Consider the following 19,887-nt stretch of genomic DNA (forward strand, 5'->3'; position numbering starts at 1 on the left):
TTCACTACAGGGAGTCAGCAGGATACTTTCTAAAATGGAATAATGTGATAAGAAAGCACAATCCCAATTTTATTTCATAACATTTTTGATTTCACATTTTCCCTCCCTCCCCATGTCTCTCCTTCCTTCCTCCTTCCCCCTTTCCTCCCTCCCTTCTCTCTGTTTTTTGTTGTTGTTGTTGTTTTGAGAGGGTCTCTTTTTGTCACAACCAGGCTGGAGTGCAGCGGCATGAACACAGCTCACTGTAGCCCCAACCTCCTAGGCTCAAGCAATCCTCTGGCCTCAGACAAGGTTTCTCGATGTTGCCCAAGCTGGTCTCTAACTCCTGAGATCAGGTGATGCTCCCGCCTTGGCCTCCCAAAGTGCTGGGATTACAGGCTGAGCCACTGTGCCCAGCCAACAGTTTCAAACAACACAAAGTAGAGATTATGTAGCTCTATGTAGCCATCACCTAGTTTCAAGAGGTATCAATATAATCTTCTTTCACCCACCCACCCCAAACCCAGATTATTTCTGTGCAAATCCCAGCTGCTATATAATTTCATCCATAGAATACTACATATTCTCACCAAAATCCTAAGGATTCTCCCCCAAATCCTAATCTCCCCAAGAAATTAAGATTTTTTAAAAAAGAACTGTTAATATGAATATCATACATAAAACAACCCAGTAAGAGCTCCTTAATATTATCAAATATTCAGTAAGCCTTCATATTCAGTAAATTTGTTTTTTTTTTTTTGAGATGGAATCTTGCTCTGTTGCCCAGGCTGGAGTACAGTGGCGTGATCTTGGCTGACTGCAACCTCTGCCTCCTGGGTTCGAGCAATTTTCCTGCCTCTGCCTCCTCAATAGCTGGGATTACAGGCGTGTACCACCGTGCCTGGCTAATTTTTGTATTTTTAGTAAAGATGGGATTTCATCATGTTGGCCAGGCTGGTCTCAAACTCCTGACCTCAGGTGATCCACCTGCCTCGGCCTTGCACAATGCTGGGATTATAGGTGTAAGCCACCATGCCCAGTCTACATGTGTAATCTATTATTATTTATTTTTTTTGTTTTGTTTTTACCAAACCAGTTTGGGTAGAACACATGTAATTTTAAAAGTAAAATATAATTTTACTTAACAAAAAAAGTGAAATAATTACTAAATTTCAAACTTTTTTTATTTTTAATTTGAGACAGGGTCTCACCCTGTCATCCAGGCTGGAGTGCAGTGGCATAATCATAGCTCACTGCACCCTCTACCTCTTGGGCTCAAGCAATCTTACCACCTCAGCCTCCTAAGTGGATGGAACTATGGGCACATGCCACCATGCCCATCTGATTTTTAAATTATTTTAGAGATGGGGTCTCACTATGTCACCCAGGCTGGTCTCAAACTCATGGACTCAACTGATCTTCCCACCTTGGCTTCCCAAAGTGCTAGGATTACAGACATGAGCCACCACACCAGTCCTCAAACATTTCTTTATTATAAGAGATAATTTATGATATTGGCTGTGGGTTATCAAATAAAAAGAAAAAAAAATTTTTTTAAAGAGAAATGTCCTATAAATTCCTAAGAGTGGGAAAAAAAAAAGAGATTAAGAGGTTGGGGTCATCTTACAAAACGAGATATTTCAATTTTAGATAATGTCTAAGTGACTCCTTGTTATGAAAGATACAAGTTAATATCCTTGCCATATTTTAAACCTTACTTCCCAATTTAATAATCATAAATTTTATGCTGTCAAGACTCAATATGTATATTCTGTTAAATATGTATATTCTGTTCTGCAGTTCACCAGACCTGCTCTACTTTATCTGAATGTATGCAGAGAGAGCTGATACTAGTTACATGAGAGTTTATTATATTGTTTTTTTACACATTTTTGTATGCCTGAATTATTTGTAATTTTGAAAAAAAGAATTTTTTTTTTTTTTTGAGATGGAGGCTCGCTGTTGCCAGGTTGGAGTCCAGTGGTGTGATCTTGGCTCACTGCAACCTCTGCCTCCCGGGTTCCAGTGATCCTTCTACCTCAGCCTCCCAAGTAGCTGGGACTATAGGCGCATGCCACCACACCCAGCTAATTTTTGTATTTTTTAGTAGAGTTTCACCATATTGGCCACTGGTCTTGAACTCCTGACCTTGGGTTCCTCCCACCTTGGTTTCCCAAAGTGCTGGGATTACAGGTGTGAGCCACCGTGACCAGCCAAAGAAATGTTTTATACTAAAAAATGATGTTTAACAATATTTACAGTATTTCTGGGTAGTAAGATTTCTTTCTTTTTTTTTTTTTTACAGTGGTAATTATACTTCCCTCTACTGCTTAAATTCTTTATCAAGAACATTTTTTCCTAAAACAAACAGGAAAAATAAGTTTGTGTGAACCTTGACTCCACAGGAATTTTATTTTTTTATTTTTTTGAGACGGAGTTTCGCTGTTGTTACCCAGGCTGGAGTGCAATGGCGCGATCTCGGCTCACCGCAACCTCCGCCTCCTGGGTTCAGGCAATTCTCCTGCCTCAGCCTCCTGAGTAACTGGGATTACAGGCACGCACCACCATGCCCAGCTAATTTTTGTATTTTTAGTAGAGACGGGGTTTCACCATGTTGACCGGGATGGTCTCGATCTCTTGACCTCGTGATCCACCCGCCTCGGCCTCCCAAGTGCTGGGATTACAGGCGTGAGCCACCGCGCCCGGCAGGAATTTTTTATTTAGCAGAGAGGAAACAAAATCCAGAAGGAGAGAGTTTGAATAGGACACTTCTGCAGCAGTTTAGATTGGGGGAATAAGACAAAGAAGCAAAAGTGGAAATAGAAGGGAGGTATCAACGGCAGAGTGCCAATCTAAGACTGCAAGAATTCTTTTACATATTTCCAACTCCGGAACTGTCACCAGTGCCTAGAGGGAGGTATGTAAAAACAAAATCAACTGTTACCCTTCCTCTACACCTCAGTAATTCATCTAAAATTCCTAGAAGCCACACAGAACTAATTTAGATATCAAGTGGGTTTTCTATCCTCCAGATTAGATCCCAAGTAAACTGAGTTATTTTAAAGATGGTACGTTATCCCAGTAAGAAAATAGTGAACGATCCTCTTTACTTGTTTTTCCTCCTATGTATGAGGCCACTGAAACACCAACGTCAAAGACTACTAAGTATGCTGGTTAGGCCATTGGTTGCTCAGTTTGTAAGAGCTGATTCAACTGATCATTTTCAAGTCTAAAAGAGGAGAAACTACTGCTTTGAAACGTAAGGCTACCCTACAGATATTTACTTTAAAGGATGTAAGTGGCTATTTAAGCCCAGCATTCAGCTAAGTTCTCTTTGGCCATAAGAAAATGACCATTTAACTAAGAGCCAAGACTAATAAACAACAAAAACATAATAATAATTGTTATTATTTGTTGAGCATTTATATGTGTCACATTCTGAGTTAAAATTTTTATATAGTTAGCCTGGGCACAGTGGCTCATGCCTGTAATCCCAGCACTTTAGAAGGCCGAGGCAGGTGGATCACCTGAGATCAGGAGTTTGAGACCTGACTGGGGAACACCCCGTTTCTACTGAAAATGTAAAAATTAGTCAGGCATAGTGCCAGTTGCCTATAATCCCTGCTACTCAGGAGGCTGAGGCAGGAGAATCACTTGAACCTGGGAGGCAGAGGTTGCAAGTGGTCAAGATCACAACACTGCACTCAAGCCTGGGCAACAGGAGCGAAACTCCATCTTAAAAAACATTTTTTAAAACATAATTAATTTAATTCTATAATAGCACTATTAATATTATCTCTATTAAATAAGAATGAAGGGAAAAAATGTGAAAACACAGTCTAAGTCATAAGCTGATAAGTGGTAGACCTGGGATTTGAATGTAGATGCGTCTGATTCCAAAGCCTGTGCTTTCATCCACTGCCTATAAAAAAAATTAGAAAATAAAAGATGATAACTATGCACACTGAGAGGTATAATAAATGCAAGGGAATTCAGAGAATGTAACGTTCAGTGCTGGATTTGTGATAGGCTTTAAAAGAATTTATATTAAAACAAAATATAAGAAGGAAGCATGGCAGAAATATGTAAAACAGACAAATGGGACTGGGTGGCAAGTAAACTGAGCAGTGAGAAATAATGTTAGTCAGATAAAGTGGGGCTTAAAAAGCCAGTAAAGGACAGTTCTGCCCTCAGGGAGGTTGCAGACTAACCTTAAAGTTAATAATAATATACATGTATTCAATGGAATCCTACGAAACCCATTAAAAAGAATGGAGTATGTTTATATTTATTAGCATAAAAGATGTCCACATTATAATACATGGAAAAGGAAGGCTACAAAATAACATGTCTGATTGTAATCAAGTTTTTGGTAATTAAGCATCTGTGGCCAGGCACAGTGGCTCACACTTGTAATCCCAGCACTTTGGCAGGCTGAGGCAGGTAGATCACTTGAGACCATGACTTCGAGACCAGCCTGGCCAACATGGCAAAATCCTGTCTCTACTAAAAATATAAAAATTAGCAGGGCATGGTGGCAGGTGCCAGTAATCCCAGCTACTTGGGTGACTGAGGCACGAGAATCACTTGAGCCTGGAGGTGACAGTTTCAGTGAGCTGCAGGCACCACTGTACTCCAGCCTGGGTGACAGAGCAAGACTCTGTCTCAAAGAAAAAAAAAATGCATCTGTGTGTGTGTGTGTAGTCTGGGTAACATGGTGAAACCTCATCTCTATAAAAATTACAAATAATTAGCTGGGCATGGTGGCCTGCACTTGTAGTTCCAGCTACTTGGGAAACTGAGGCAGAGGGATCACCTGTTCCTGGGGAAGGTGAGGCTTCAGTGAGCCCTGATAGCCCCACTACACTCCAGGCCTGGCCACAGAGAGACTCTCTCTTTCTCAAAAAAAAAAAAGTGTTCTCATGTAGATCTCCATCCGATTTTCTTTGTGTAAATGTATTTCACATTTAAAAATTAAAAAGTAATAAAGCTACTTTTATATCTTAGGCAAATTTTTAAAAAATAAGTAAAAAAAGAAAATCCCAAAAAACAAAAAAAGAGAGAACAGTCTACCACTTAACACCCTGGTAACCTCAAACCCTTTGATTCAGTATTTTACTTTTCTATTTGCCATTCCTACCGTAAGCCTCTCGGATAACTGAATAGGTAAGGGCAAACAGAGAAAGTAAAGAGTAACTGGCACACAGGTTCTTCCTCTTTCATGCTCCTGTGGCACTTTTTTGGTACCTTTCTCCTAGCACTTCCACACTATGTCTAGCAGCACGGTTGTTGTACACGTATCTTTTCTCCTCTATCAAATCCCTATGCTTCTTGTAGGAAGGTAAGTACATCTTACTCACTTTTATATTTTCGTTACTTTTCTCAGTGCCTTGCATAAAGGAAGTACTCAAGGGCGGGTGCCTCACACCTGTAATCCCAGCAGGTTTGGGAGGCTGAGAAACCCCGACTCTACTAAAAACACAAAAATTAGCTGGGGTTGGTGTTTGGGAGCCTGTAATCCCGGCTCCTCGGGAGGCTGAGGCATGAGAATTGCTTGAACCTAGGCAGGGGAGCAGTGAGTCGAGGTCACATGGCTGCACTCCAGCTCGGGCGACAGAGCGAGACTCTGTCTCAAAAAACAATAACAACGAAAAAGAGGTGCTCAATAAATGTTGGCTGACTTGAAGTGAGCTGCCCTTTGGGCGGACGTATGTAAATAATTATGCGATTATCTTCATAACCTATTTTTTCGAAAACCTTTCTAAATCATTTTTATGAGCTGAATTGTGTCCCCTCAAATTTCACATGTTTAAGTTGTAACCCCAATACCTCAGAATACTACTCTCTTTGGAGATAGGGCTTTTAGAAGAGGTGATTAAGTTAAAATAAGGGTGGTATAGGCCAGGCGCGGTGGCTCATGCCTGTAATGCCAGAACTTTGGGAGGCTGACAGGGGCGGATCATGAGGTCAGGAGATGGAGACCATCCTGGCCAATAAGGTGAAACCCCATCTCTACTAAAATATAAAAAATTAGCCAGGTGTGGTGGGCACCTGTAGTCCCAGCTACTCGGTAGGCTGAGGCAGGGGAATCGCTTGAACCCGGGAGGCTGAGGTTGCAGGGAGGCGGAGGTTGCAGTGACCCAAGATCATGACACTGCACTCCAGTCTGGCAACAGAGTAAGACTCCGTCTAAAAAAATAAAAAAATAAAAATAAAAAAGAAGGTTTTACAGTGAACCCTAAACCAATCTGACTGGTGTCTTTTTTTTTTTTTTTTAAGAGACTGCGTCTTGCTATGTTGCCCAGGCTGGAGTGCAGTGGCTATTCACAGGTGCGATCCCACTACTGATCAGCACGGGAGTTTTGACCTGCTCTGTTTCCAATCCGGGCTGGTTCACCCCTCCTTAGGCAACCTGGTTGTCCCCTGCTCCCGAGAGGTCAACTTATTGATGCCGAACTTAGTGCAGATGCCCGATCGGCACAGCGCACTATAGCCCAGAACTCCTGGGCTCAAGCGATCCTCCCACCTCAGCATCCGGAGTAGCTGGGACTACAGGCACACGCCACCGCCCTGGCCTGACTGGCGTTCTTTTGAGAGGAGGAAATTTGGACCCATGGAGACACAGTGAAGGCATTTGCGTAGAGGACACAGCAAGAAGTCTGCAGGGCAAGGTGAGAAGTCTCAGAAGAAACCAGACCCATCAATGTTGATCTTGTAATCTCCACAACTGGGAGAAAATTAATTTCTGTCATTTAATCGACCAAGTCTGTGGTATTTTAGCCTGGCACCTCTAACAAACTAATATAATCCTACTCTCACAGAAAAATACAGAAGAGGCCTAATTATTTGGTTTTAAGCTTTTTAAATTTTTTGTTTATTTTTAGAGGCAGGGGCTCACTATGTTGCCTAGGCTGGTTTCAAACTCCTGGCTCAAGCAATCCACTTGCCTCCCAAAGTGCTGGGATTGCAGGCGTGAGCCACGATGCCCAGCCTTGGTTTTAAGCTTTAAGTTGCAAGAAAAAAGAGCTATGACTTACTCTTATTTCTCTCTTTTTAGTATAATAGTCTCTCCCTCCTTCCATAAGGAGGATATGTGACATGGGTTCTAATCTATAGATGGAAGAGTAAACTGACAAGAAAAATGATGACTATTTCTACACTAGACCTTACGATGATGTGATTTTTTTTTATTTTAATTTTTTTTTTGGAGATGGAGTTTTACTCTTGTCACCCAGGCTGGTATGTGACGGCTCGATCTCGGCTCACTGCAACCTCTGCCTCCCGAGTTCAAGCAATTCTCCTGCCTCAGTGTCTTGAGTAGCTCAGATTACAGATGTGCACCACCATGTCTAGCAAATTTTGTGTCAGTAGAAATGGGGCTTCATCATGTTGGCCAGGTTGGTCTTGAAATCTTGACCTCAGGTGATCTACACACTTCAGCCTCCCAAAGTACTGGGATTACAGATGTGAGCCCCTGTACCCGGCGATGATGTGGTGATTATAATTATATATTATTTACTGCCTCTTTAAATATATTTTCCTTTTGCCAATTGGGTTATTCAAACTTGGACCTATTGCCCTTTATGACTAGAATACCTTGTTTGAGAAAGGAGAAGAGAAAAAGAATGTATAGAATTTTCCTATTTCCTCCTTAAGGTTTGAGGTAATAGAATGGAAAATTTGAAGTAAAAATAAAACTAATAATATAAAATCAATCAGAATTTCTTGTAGCAGTGCTTTTCCTTTTTTACATTATTGATGCCAACTCCAATGTTTTCTTATAGGATCCCAAAATCCTTTTCCAGGAGTGAGCTTTGCTGGAGTATTAAACATTTGAACAAGAAAGATATGGATGAGATTTGAAAAAATAACTCATATGTTAAATATTATTGCAGAAAATAATAATCTTTTATCTTAATAGGAGGCATAAATTAAAATCCATATGAATCTGGCTGGGTGCAGTGGCTCACACCTGTAATCCCAGCACTTTGGGAGGCCAAGGCAGGTGGATCATTTGAGGTCAGGAGTTTGAGACTAGCCTGGCCAACATGGTGAAACCCGTCTCTACTAAAAATACAAAAAATAGCCAGGCATGGTGGCATGCACCTATAATCTTAGCTACTCAGGAAGCTGAGGCAGGAGAATTGTTTGAACCCAGGAGGTGGAGGTTGCAGTGGATGGAGATCACACCACTGCACTCTAGCCTGGGCAACAGAATGAGACTCTGTCTCAAAAAAATAAAAATATATAAAAATAAAATTCATATGAATCTACTCAAGGAAGTGAAATTATTTGGGTTACACTAAACAGTTAACGATCCTAAACAATCCTCTTTATTTCAGGAGGAAATACAGAGAAATATGTGAAACTTGCTTTGTAAGCATGTCCTTTTTAAACTGCAAAGTCAGATTATTTCTTTTTGTTTTGTTTTTTCTGTTTCAAGACAGGGTCTTGCTCTGTGGCCCAGGCTGGAGTGCAGTGGTGTGATCACAGCTCACTGAGGCCTCAAACTCCTGGGCTCAAGTCATCCTCCCACCTCAGACTCCTGAGTAGCTGGGACTATAGGTTCATGCAGGGCTAAGTTTTTATTTTTTTTTGTGGAGACTGGGTCTCACTTTGTTGCCCTGGCTGTCTTGAACTCCTGGCCTCAAATAATCCTCCCATTTTGGTCTCCCAAACTGCTGGGAACACAGGCAGTGAAACACCATGCCCAGCTGCAGAGTCACTTTGAATGTAAATTCCACAATTTATTGCCCAAATGACCATTTAACTTTTAGTCCTATAACAAGAATGATACCCGATGCGCAGGATTAAACAATACAAAGTGCAAACTGTTTTGAAAATAAATTATACAAACATTAAATATGGAGACAAAAGAGATGAAATGGCTGATAGCAAGTTTACAGGCTCAGTGGTTACAGCCCAAATCCTGAATTCAAGTGGGTGGCTTTGTCTTAATATCAATACTAGATATTTTATATTTTGGAAGAGTACTATGTGCATTTGGGAGTTGGGAGAATTAGGGAGAAGATCTTAATGAAACAGCTTAAGCTCTATTTTCCTACTATTAAAACAGGCATTTGGTCTTCTAGTTTATTTCCTTTTATACCAACAGTAAATAATTATTTGGGGCTATATGCCTGGATATAATAAAAAACAAAAGTGAAAAAAAATTTTTAACAGCGTATGTTTAAAGAAAAAAACCTGACAAACGAGTCCTTCTGATACACTTGCCCTATTCACAATCACAGAAACTGAGGAGACTTATTGTTCATTTTGTGCAATCAGGAAACTAAAATGCAAGACCAGGCTGTCACTTAAATTAGACTTTCTTTTCTCTTTTTTTGAGACGCAGTTTCTTGTTGCCCAGGCTGGAGTGCAATGGTGTGAACTCAGCTCACTGCAACCTCCACCTCCTGGATTCAAGTGGTTCTCCTGCCTCAGCCTCCCGAATAGCTGGGATTACAGCTGTGCACCACCACGTCTGGCTAATTATTTGTATTTTTAGTAGAGACAAGATTTCGCCACATTGGCCAGGCTAGTCTTGAACTCCTGACCTCAGGTGATCCACCTGCCTTGGCTTTCCAAAATGCTGGGATTACAGGCGTGAGTCACTGTGTCCACCCTAAATTCGACTTTTAATCTTTTTTTTTTTTTTTTTTGACAAGGTCTTGCTCTTTTCCCAGCCTGCTATTAATATTTTAATTATAATAAAATATTTTTATTTAAAATATTTTGTAATTTAAAATATTTTAATTTTAGGATTGAGTCACTTTCTAAGGAGAGCAGTTTTCTTCACTCATAGCCAATAATTGACAAGTTGGATACTGACTGACTGTGACTGATTTTGGAAACCTTTTTGGGCTGGGCGTGGTGGGTCACGCCTGTAATCCCAGCACTTTGGGAGGCTGAGGCAGACGGATCACCTGAGGTCAGGATTTTGAGACCAGCCTGGCTAACAGTGAAACCCTGTTTCTACTAAAAATACAAAAAAATTAGGCAGGTACAGTGGTGCACACCTGTAATCCCAGCAACTTGGGAGGCGGAGGCAAGAGAATTGCTTGAACCCGGGAGGTGGAGGTTACAGTGAGTTGAGATCATGCTATTGCACTCCAGCTTGGGAAACAAGGGCAAAACTCTGTCTCAAAACAAACAAAACAAAACAAAAAAACCTTTTTGATTAGTTCACTGAAATTTTTTTTTGCCAGCTTTAAAAAGTATTTACTTGTAATCTATCGCTAATAAATTATAAAGATGAACTATATCTGATGGAGGATCAGCAGTGGCTTAAAAAAGCACAGCACTGACATATTTTGTAATTAAAAAATACAGTCTGATTTATCATTCTTTCCCCACACATATGAATAGCGAATTGTTTGAAAAAAAAGATAGCTGACAAGTACCAGGAGAGTCTTAGCAGCACTGTTCATAATGAAATCTTGAATGTCTATTACCCACAGTATGAATAGTGGTATATTCACACAATGAAATATTATGTCAATGAACTGGATTAAATTATATGCAACAACATGGATAAATCTCACAGCATTATACTAATTAAAAGAATACACAAGCTGGGCATAGTGGCGTGTGCCTGTAATCCCAGCTACTCAGGAGGCTGAGGCAGGAGAATTGCCTGAACCCAGTAGGTGGAGGTTGCCATGAGCTGAGATCGTGCCATTGCACTCCAGCCTGGGTAACAAGAGCGAAACTCTGTCTCAAAAAAAAAAAAAAAAAGAATACACTAAAATATTAACCCAATAAAACAGAGCTTAAAAACAGGCAAAACTAAAATATATTGTTTAGGGATATACATACATGTCAAAACTACAGGGAGGTGGGCAGCCTGTGATTAGGCACGGGCATAGAGAAGGCTTTCAGGATGCTGATGTTGTTCTGTTGGTGGTTACATGAGTGTTGGCTTTCAAACTGTTTGTTAAATTGTACATATGTGCTTTATACAATTTTCTGGATATATTATATTTCATAATTTTAAAAAAGTTATACAATAAAATATGTAACTGGATGTTTAGCTCTGATACTTAAGTTTCAAAACACTGGAGTTCATTAAAAGGAGATGGGATGTTTTCAAATATCTGTGGTTATTCCAATTACAAGTCACTGAAATTATCACGAACATCCAGTTGATGTTCTTTTTTCCTAGAATCTGTCTCTTTACAGACTAACTCACTCTTGCTAATCTCCAGAATTCAAGTTAAGAGTTATTGGCTGGCTGTGGTGGCTCACGCCTGTGGTCCAACACTTTGGGAGGCCGAGGCAGGTGGATCCCCTGAGGTTAGGAGTTTGAGACCAGCCTGGCCAACATGAAACCCTGTCTCTACTAAAAATACCAAAAATCAGCTGGGCATAGTGGCAGGCACCTGTTATCCCAGTTACTCAGGAGGCTGAGACAGGAGAATTGCATGAACCTGGGAAGCAGAGGTTGCAGTGAGCCAAGATTGTGCTATTGCACTCTAGCTTGGGCAACAAGAGCTAAACTCCATCTCTTAAAAAACAAAAACAAAAACAGAGTTATCACCTTCTGGTCGGGCATGGTGGTTCAAGCCTGTAATCCCAGTACTTTGGGAGGCTGATGCGGTTGGATCACCTGTGATGAGGAGTTCGAGATCAGCGTGGGCAACATGGCAAAACCCTGTCTCTACAAAAATACAAAAATTAGCCGGATGTGGTGGCAGGCACATGTAATACCAGCTACTTGGGAGGCTGAGGAAGGAGAATCCCTCCAGGAGGTGGAGGTTGCAGTGAGCCAATATCACGCCACTACATGCCAGCTTGGGTGACAGAATAAGACTCTGTCTCAAAAAAAAAAAGTTATCACCTCCTGTGAGTCTTTCCCAACATTTCTTCCTCCCTCTCCTACTGCTTCTTCCCACAACCCATCTAATTTAGGTGCTTTTCTTCTGTGTTCCCTCACAATGTTCTGCAATGGTCTGCTGACTTTTTGGATTCTACTCCCATCTCCAACCATCCCTATGCTGCTAAACCATAAACTGACCTCAAAAGCAGGGACTATTGTTTTTGTTCTCTCTTTCTATGGCATACATGAGGCATTCAATACAATTTTTGGTGATTAAACAAATAAGTGAAAATGTTATTTCCATATTCCCAATGGATAATATTTCTTGCCAATTTTTACTACAGTGACATGAGAAATATGATGAAAAGCTTTTCTTTCACAATGAGTAGTAAGTATTCAATAAATGGAAGAAAGGAAGGAAGGCTGAAAAACATTGTCCACAAATTGAATAGATAAGAAATGAAAAGTTCACCAGGAGTCAAAAGCATTAACAGGCTCACTCCTCTTACAGGTAACTTAATAAAAGATTCTACTAAATGAAATGTTTCACATATTAACAAGTCAATTAAAACATTGTTCATGAGTTAATAATCTATATCAAAACTCTTAACAAAGGCAATAATGACAAACAGATTCCTGATTTCAATAGGAGATAAACCTATTTTATTTTGGTTAGGCTTGTGCTCAAGGTTCACTGTCTCAGTTGAGGTCAGTGTTATCCATCTGAGATAATATCTAATTTTAACTGTGCTTGAAAGGTTACACTCTTCAAATTATATTTAAATTTCTTGATTACTTTCATAAGACAAGGATGCTTAATATTAAATTAAATTAATTAGTTTATATTTTTTGAGGCAGAATCTCACTCTGTCACCCAGGCTAGAGTGCAGTGGTGTGATCTCAGTTTATTGCAGCCTCCGCCTTTTGGGTTCAAGAGATTCTTTCACAGACCGGGCGTGGGGGCTCACGCCTGTAATCCAAGCACTTTGGAGGCCAACGCAGGCAGATCACCTGAGGTCGGGAGTTCAAGACCAGCCTGACCAACATAGTGAAACCCCATCTTAAAAAAGAAAGAGATTCTTCCATTAGGGTATCTGGGACTACAGGTGCATTGCATCATGCCTAATTTTTTTTTAAATTTTAGTAGAGATGAATTTTCACCATGTTGGCAAGGCTGATCTCAAACTCCTGGCCTCAAGTGATCTGCCCACCTCAAACCTCCTAAAGTGGTATGATTATAGGCGTGAGCCACTGCGCCTGGCCAGATGCTTAATATTTTAAAACCAGTCTGTGGCGGTTACCGCTCAAAAGAATTTTTTTTCTTTTTTTTTTTTAACTACTTAAATAAATCACAAGGTTTGACCTCTTCTATTCATTTACACCTAAGGATTTATTATCCCTTATTTTTCCTCAGCCAAATGAAAGCTAAATATTTGTTAACATCCTCAAAAATAAAATTGGAGCGATTCAAAAGGTGGTTAATTGTTATGTGCTCTTATTATTATTATTTTTTGAGGCCTTGCTCTGTCATTCAGGTTGGAGTGCAGTGGCACAATCTTGGCTCACTGAGACCTCGACCTCCCAGGCTCAAGCAATCCTCCTACTTCAGCCTCCTGAGTAGCTAGGACTACAGACATGTGCCACCATGCCCAGCTAATTTTTTTTTGTTTTAAATTTTTTGTGAAGATGGGGTCTCACTATGTTGCCCAGGCTGGTCTTGAACTCCTGGGCTCAAGAAATCCTCTCACCTTGGCCTCCCAAGTGTTGGGATTACAGGCATAAGCCACTACGTCTGGCCATCTGCTCATTTTATACAGTATCTCAATAATATGTTAAGTACTCACTATGGCCATAGCTCTTAATGAGCTCCTTTATTTTTTATTCTATTTCCTAAAATTTATTTATTTATTTTATTTTATTTTATTTTGTTTGAGACGGAGTTTCGCTGTTGTTACCCAGAATTGAGTGCAATGGCATAATCTCCGCTCACTGCAACCTCCACCTCCTGGGTTCAAGCAATTCTCCTGCCTCAGCCTCCTGAGTAGCTGGGACTACAGGCACACAGCACCATGTCCGGCTAATTTTTGTATTTTTTTAGTAGAGACGAGGTTTCACCTTGTTGACCAGGATGGTCTCGATCTCTTGACCTCGTGATCCACCTGCCACGGCCTCCCAAAGTGCTGGGATTATAGGCGTGAGCCACCACGCCTGGCCCTATTTCCTAAAATGTATATTAACCATTATAAACACATGAAGATAAGTCCAGAAGCAAAAATTCCAGTGCATACAGTCAGCAGGAAATTAATCATTCCTATTCAAAGCTAAAACCAAATAGCTTTTAGTTCCATATACTCTTTTTATACAGTCAATGACTGTTTCCTAGGCAATGTTTAAACATCTTCAAACAGTATTTATACCACCTAATCTTCAGTCCTATTCTCACATTCTCTTGGAGCCGCCTTTGTCTTTTCATTTATTTACCTTTTATAAAACTGGAGCCTCATCAACATCTCAACAAACAGGAAAATATACTTCTGGGCAAGAATTTCTGATACACCTGCATCTTAGCCAGGTACACGTGAGCATGTCTCTAATATTCGCTTTTGGTTTTTTTTTTTTTTGGCTTGTGTATCTTAGCATCTTTTCTTTTTTTTTTTAATTATTTTATTTTATTTTTTAATCTAATATTAGTTTTAACAATACACAGACTATAACTGGTCTTGTAAATTTTGTTCAAGTTGGTAACTTAACAAGAAAAAAAGTTGAAAGGAAAACAGTAAATAATGAAAGGCAAAGTCTAAGCAACGATGGCATTCCCAAGTTGAAGAATTGACATAGAAGGGAAGAGCTGTTACTACATGTATGTAGCCAATTCAATTCTAGCTAAAGACAATTTTCAAAGCCAAATTAAGTATTTTAAAAATCTAAAGTAACATCCTAATTGTATATGTTTTCAAAACTAAGGCCAGTAATAAATATACCTCTTTTTTTTTTTTTTGAAGGGGGCGGTTATTTACTAAGGCTTTGCTGGAAAGAAAGTAGATTGTTCAAAATGTTACCTTCAAAACTTCTTCACGAGGGAGTAGGGTGATGAGAAAACACAGTAAAAAGTTACAAACGGGTGGGCACGGTGGCTCAAGCCTGTAATCCCAGCATTTTGGGAGGCCGAGGCGCGTGGATCATGAGGTCAAGAGCTCGAGACCATCTTGGTCAACATGGTGAGACCCCGTCTCTACTAAAAATACAAAAAATTAGCTGGGCAGGGTGGCACATGCCTGTAATCCCAGCTACTCGGGAGGCTGAGGCAGGAGAATTGCCTGAACCCAGGAGGCGGAGGTTGCGGTGAGCCGAGATCGCGCCATTGCACTCCAGCCTGGGTAACAAGAGCGAAACTCCGTCTCAAAAAAAAAAAAAAAAAAGTTACAAATGAAGGATGAGGATGTATGCTGCTATCAGAGAAGCCAGCAAAATACTCGGTTATATCACAAGACTCAGGATCTCAAGACTAACTATACTATGAAATGAATAATCCATTAAATAAGGAGAAATTTAGGGAAAAAAAGGAAAAGCTGAAATTATTTTTTAAAATTTTCAAAAATTAAAATAATCCTCCATTGTTTATATATCTATATCTATAGATATTTTTTTGAGACAGGGTCTCTGTCATCCAGGCTGGAGTGCAGTGCTGCAATCTTGGCTCACTACAACCTCCGCCTTGTGGGTTTGAGCAATTCTCCTGTCTTAGCCTCCTGAGTAACTGGAATTACAGGCGCCTGCCACCATGCCCGGCTAATTTTTGTATTTTTAGTAGAGATGGGGTTGAACCATGTTGGCCAGGCTAGTCTTGAACTCCTGGCCTCAAGTAATCCACCTGCCTCCGTCTCTCAAAGTGTTAGGATTACTGGGTGAGCCACTGTGCTCGATCCAATTGTTGATACTTGATTTGTAAAGCTGCACAGAGGAAAATAAAAAATTATTTCTGTTATAAGGAATCTATCAGCCTGGTGCCGTGGCTCATGCCTGTAATTCCAGCACTTTGGGAGGCTGAGGCAGGCGGATCACCTGAGGTCAGGAGTTGTAGACCAGCCTGACCAACATGGACAAACCTTGTCTCTACTAAATATGCAAAATTAGCCGGGTGTGGTAGTGCATGCCTGTAATCCCAGCTACTCAGGCGGCTGAGGCAGAATTGCTTGAACCCAGGAGGCAGAGGTTGTGGTGAGCCAAGATCATGCCATTGCACTCCAGCCTGGGCAACAAGAGCAAAACTCCAAGTCAAGGGAAAAAAAAAAGGAACCTACCAATTGTTTATTTCTGTAAGACAGCTAATCACACATGTTCCCTGTCTTTTCATTTAAAGACCATTTCTCCTCAAAGCTGAAGGAGACTTCAATGTGTGGGCCCTCTTTCTTATTTTAACAAGGAGTTATTTCATCTTTAATCTGACTTGGGAAACTACAAGGACAAAACTTTATACTCTCCTGTATCTTCTAAAATTTTGGAGTGATTTTGTAATTAAATACACTTCACATAATTATATTTCTGGATTTTTACCCTTCAAGTATTAGTCACTGTCCCAGCTCCTCCATCTTCCAGATGGTTGGAGCACAATTCTAAGACCAATTTAATATTAAATATATTCCATTAGATTATTTCTAAAACATTCCAATATTTAATAGTTTTTGAGATAGCCCGGCAAACCTAACTGCATTACCTCTTTATCTTTTAGTCCCAGGAGCAATACTTCTTCCATAAGAGTAAGGCGGATATCCTTAGAGTCTCCAGAATCTTCATTGTCTGGACTTTTCTCCCGATTACTGTCTTCCTCTCTTTCCAGCTTCTTTTCAGAGTTCTTGCTTACTTCAGTGCGACGGGCCCGGTGAGTTAAAGTGGTCATTCTCACCTGTTTCTGGAGGGAGTAGTTAAAAAAAAAAAATCTGTTTGTATGCTTATGGAAATAAATACATATATTCATACATGCATATTAAACATGTATACAAATAGGAAATATTTACAGCTTTAAATATAGAAAGAAAGGAAGGAGTAATGACCAGAAAAAATGGGTGGGTAATAATACAGCATCTTTCCCAAGGTCCAACAGCTGGGATTTCACAGATCGCACTGATAAAATATAAAATGAGTAATTCTAAAGTCCAGTATAAATAATCATCTTTTAAGTCTGCCGATTTCTTTTTTTCTTTTTTTTCTTCTAATTTTTTCCTCAAGAGGGAGTCTTGCGCTGTTGCCCAGGCTGGAGGGCAGTGGTGTGCTCTTGGCTCACTGCACCGTCTGCCTCCCGGTTCAAGTGGCTCTTGTCCCTCAGACTCCTGAGTAGTTGGGATTACAGGTGTGTGCCACACTTGGCTAATTTTGGTATGTTTAGTAGAGATGGGGTTAAACCATGCTGCTCAGGCGGGTCTTGAACTCCTGTTCTCTAGTGATCTGCCTGCATTGGGCCTTCCAAAGTGCTAGGATTACATGCATGAGCCACAGGGCCTGGCCAAGCCTGGTGATTTCTTGTGCATCATCTATAAACAAGGAGTGAATGTCCACCATTGTCATTTCTCTTTCACAAAATGGATCCCAAGAAAGATGGAACAAGAAAAAATTGTGAGCATCCAACCCCAAAATGCATATAATATTTTACATTTACTTTCTATAAACATTCAATAGTACTACATTATAAAACATATACAAAAAAAAATCAAAAGCAAAAAAGAGCATGAAAACTAAATAGAGATACACGTTCTATATTTCCTTCCCATGCCCTAATGACTCATTTCAAATACTCGCCGAGGAGATCACAAGTCTAGAGGATAACATTCAGAAAACCATGTGCAGTAATTCCACAGTCAGTAAACTTAGCAGCTCTAGTCCTAGCTAGTCACATCTTGCCAATACACAAGGAGCTGCAAACAAATATTACTGGCAAGAGAGTGTTTAAAGATTAACAAATTCTTACTCAATTTTTTTTTTTTTTGAGAAGTTCACTCTGTCGCCCAGGCTGGAGAGCAGTGGCGTGATCTTGGCTCACCACAGCCTCTGCCTCCCTGGATCAAGTGATTCTCCCGCCTCAGCCTCCTGAATAGCTGGAATTACAGGCGCGTGCCACTATGCCCGGCTAATCAATTAAAAAAAAATCGAAGAATATGTCTTTTATTCTATGTACTACAGTCAAAAGAAACTGCATTAAATCATTTGTGATAAAGTTTATGATAGCATACTTTATTTTACATGAATCTACATCAGTTTTTAAAATATATACATCAAATATTTTAATTCAGCAATTATACAAAGGAATATCTTTTTTAAGATCAAAAGAATAGTATTTAAGAGTTGTTATGACTGGACTTGGTTCTACTCCTCTAGCAGTATTTCCCATTACTCCCAATCAGTAGTGGTGTCAAACTTTTTCTAAAAAATGTCTCATGCTTTCTTTCTGCCTCTGCTCTTCTGTACTCACTGGGGTCCTCTTCCTTTTCTCTTCCTCTCTACATTCTACCTATTCTTTTTTTTTTTTTTTTTTTGAGACGGAGTTTTGCTCTTGTTACCCAGGCTGGAGTGCAATGGCACGATCTCGGCTCACCGCAACCTCCGCTTCCTGGGTTCAGGCAATTCTCCTACCTCAGACTCCTGAGTAGCTGGGACTCACGAGTCCCATGCCCAGGCACACGCCACCATGCCCAGCTAATTTTTGTATTTTTAGTAGAGACGGGGTTTCACCACGTTGACCAGGATGGTCTCGATCTCTTGACCTTGTGATCCACGCGCCTCGGCCTCCCAAAGTGCAGGGATTACAGGCTTGAGCCACCGCGCCCGGCCCTATTCTACCTATTCTTTAAAGGCCTGTGGACCCACTGAGAAGCCTTAAGTGCCTTCCTGTTTTCTATTACCTATATGTCGCATGGCCACTCCCTCAGCTGTACTTTCACAGAACTTTATTTATACTTACTTCCTTTAAAGAATTTATTACAGCCTTTCTCTTGGTATGGCTGTCTCTCAACTGCAAACTTCTTGAGAACAGGGATATTGTCTTCTTGGGTTTTTATATTCTCCATAGCAACTAGCACAATGTCTTTAATGTTTTAACTGCTCGATAAATGTATACTGATTCAAATGAATACTCAGAAGTGCATATGAACATTTAAAATAAAAATACAAATGAAGTGAGCTACAAGTTTTTTTTTTTCGTACAAGGGTATATTTCAAATGTAATTTGTTATGGGAGGTGGGAAGAAGAGTGAAGGAGGAAGAGAACCATGAAACAAATGCTTAAGGGCACTAAGCCTATCTGGCACTGTGAATAGGGACTATTTCCTAAACAAATCCAAGAAACTTTAAACCTTCTAGGGGCGGGGGTGGGAAACAAAGGGGAGTTTTCTTTAAGAAATTAATTTTCCCTGGACAATTATTAGTTGAAAATCCTACTTGAAAGAAAAAAAAAAAAAAACAAAAGACGGCCCCAAATGAATAAAAATCCCTCCCTCCCCATAACATAATAATTTTAAAAATTAGAGGTTTTTTGGGGGGAGGGGTGGGGAAGGGACGTTAGGAAATGTAATTTTCTCGTTGCTTACCTGATGTTACTTCTGGGTTATGGCTGGACGCAGGCTGTAGCTTGTGCTGTATTTTAGGAGGACACCTGTTCCCCCCACCCCACCCCCGTCCTAGTAGGTGAAAAACTTAGCCACGCAGAGAGCACAAACTTCCTGATCCTTCGATGCAGAGAAGGAATAACACATCAGCTTCCTCGGGATCGCTAGGCAACCTACCTTGGTGTTTCTTCATTAGGCCAATCAGAAATCACCAAGGTTGAGTCCCACCAATCGGAGCTCATAGGGGGAGGCTCTCCCCCAGCTATTCTGTTGCGATCCAGACAAACACCACCAAAGGGAGGCAGGTTTGCGTTCAACCTGACAGCTGGTCAATCCAATGAAGGAACCTTGGTGGAAGAGAGGAAAGAGGGCTGCGCTCCCCACCCCCATTAAACCGGCCAATCAAAGCGCTGAGTGAGCTAACAAGGGCTGCCAATCTCGAAAGGTTTCTGTCGGTCAATTTCAGTATAGCAGGTGTGTCGCTGTAGTAGCGTA

General features: G+C 40.5%; 1 protein-coding gene across 2 annotated transcripts in view; it reads right to left on the bottom strand.

Moving 5' to 3' along the window:
- Positions 1 to 19,537, bottom strand: part of GOLPH3L (golgi phosphoprotein 3 like) — a 43,783-nt gene extending 24,246 nt beyond the window's left edge. The window contains exons 1-2 of one of the 2 annotated variants that reach the window (XM_002759883.7): positions 19,375 to 19,537; positions 16,512 to 16,706 (exon numbers count right to left, since the gene is read on the bottom strand). In XM_002759883.7, the coding sequence (XP_002759929.1) occupies positions 16,512 to 16,694 (183 nt within the window). In that variant the 5' untranslated portion in view covers positions 16,695 to 16,706; positions 19,375 to 19,537. The remainder of the gene's footprint in view (positions 1 to 16,511; positions 16,707 to 19,374) is intronic. The other variant, XM_078355568.1, reaches the window with a different exon arrangement.
- Positions 19,538 to 19,887: the final 350 nt, after the last annotated feature.

This window comes from Callithrix jacchus, chromosome 18 (genome assembly GCF_049354715.1).
Source record: "Callithrix jacchus isolate 240 chromosome 18, calJac240_pri, whole genome shotgun sequence".
NCBI classification, from domain to species: domain Eukaryota; kingdom Metazoa; phylum Chordata; class Mammalia; order Primates; family Cebidae; genus Callithrix; species Callithrix jacchus.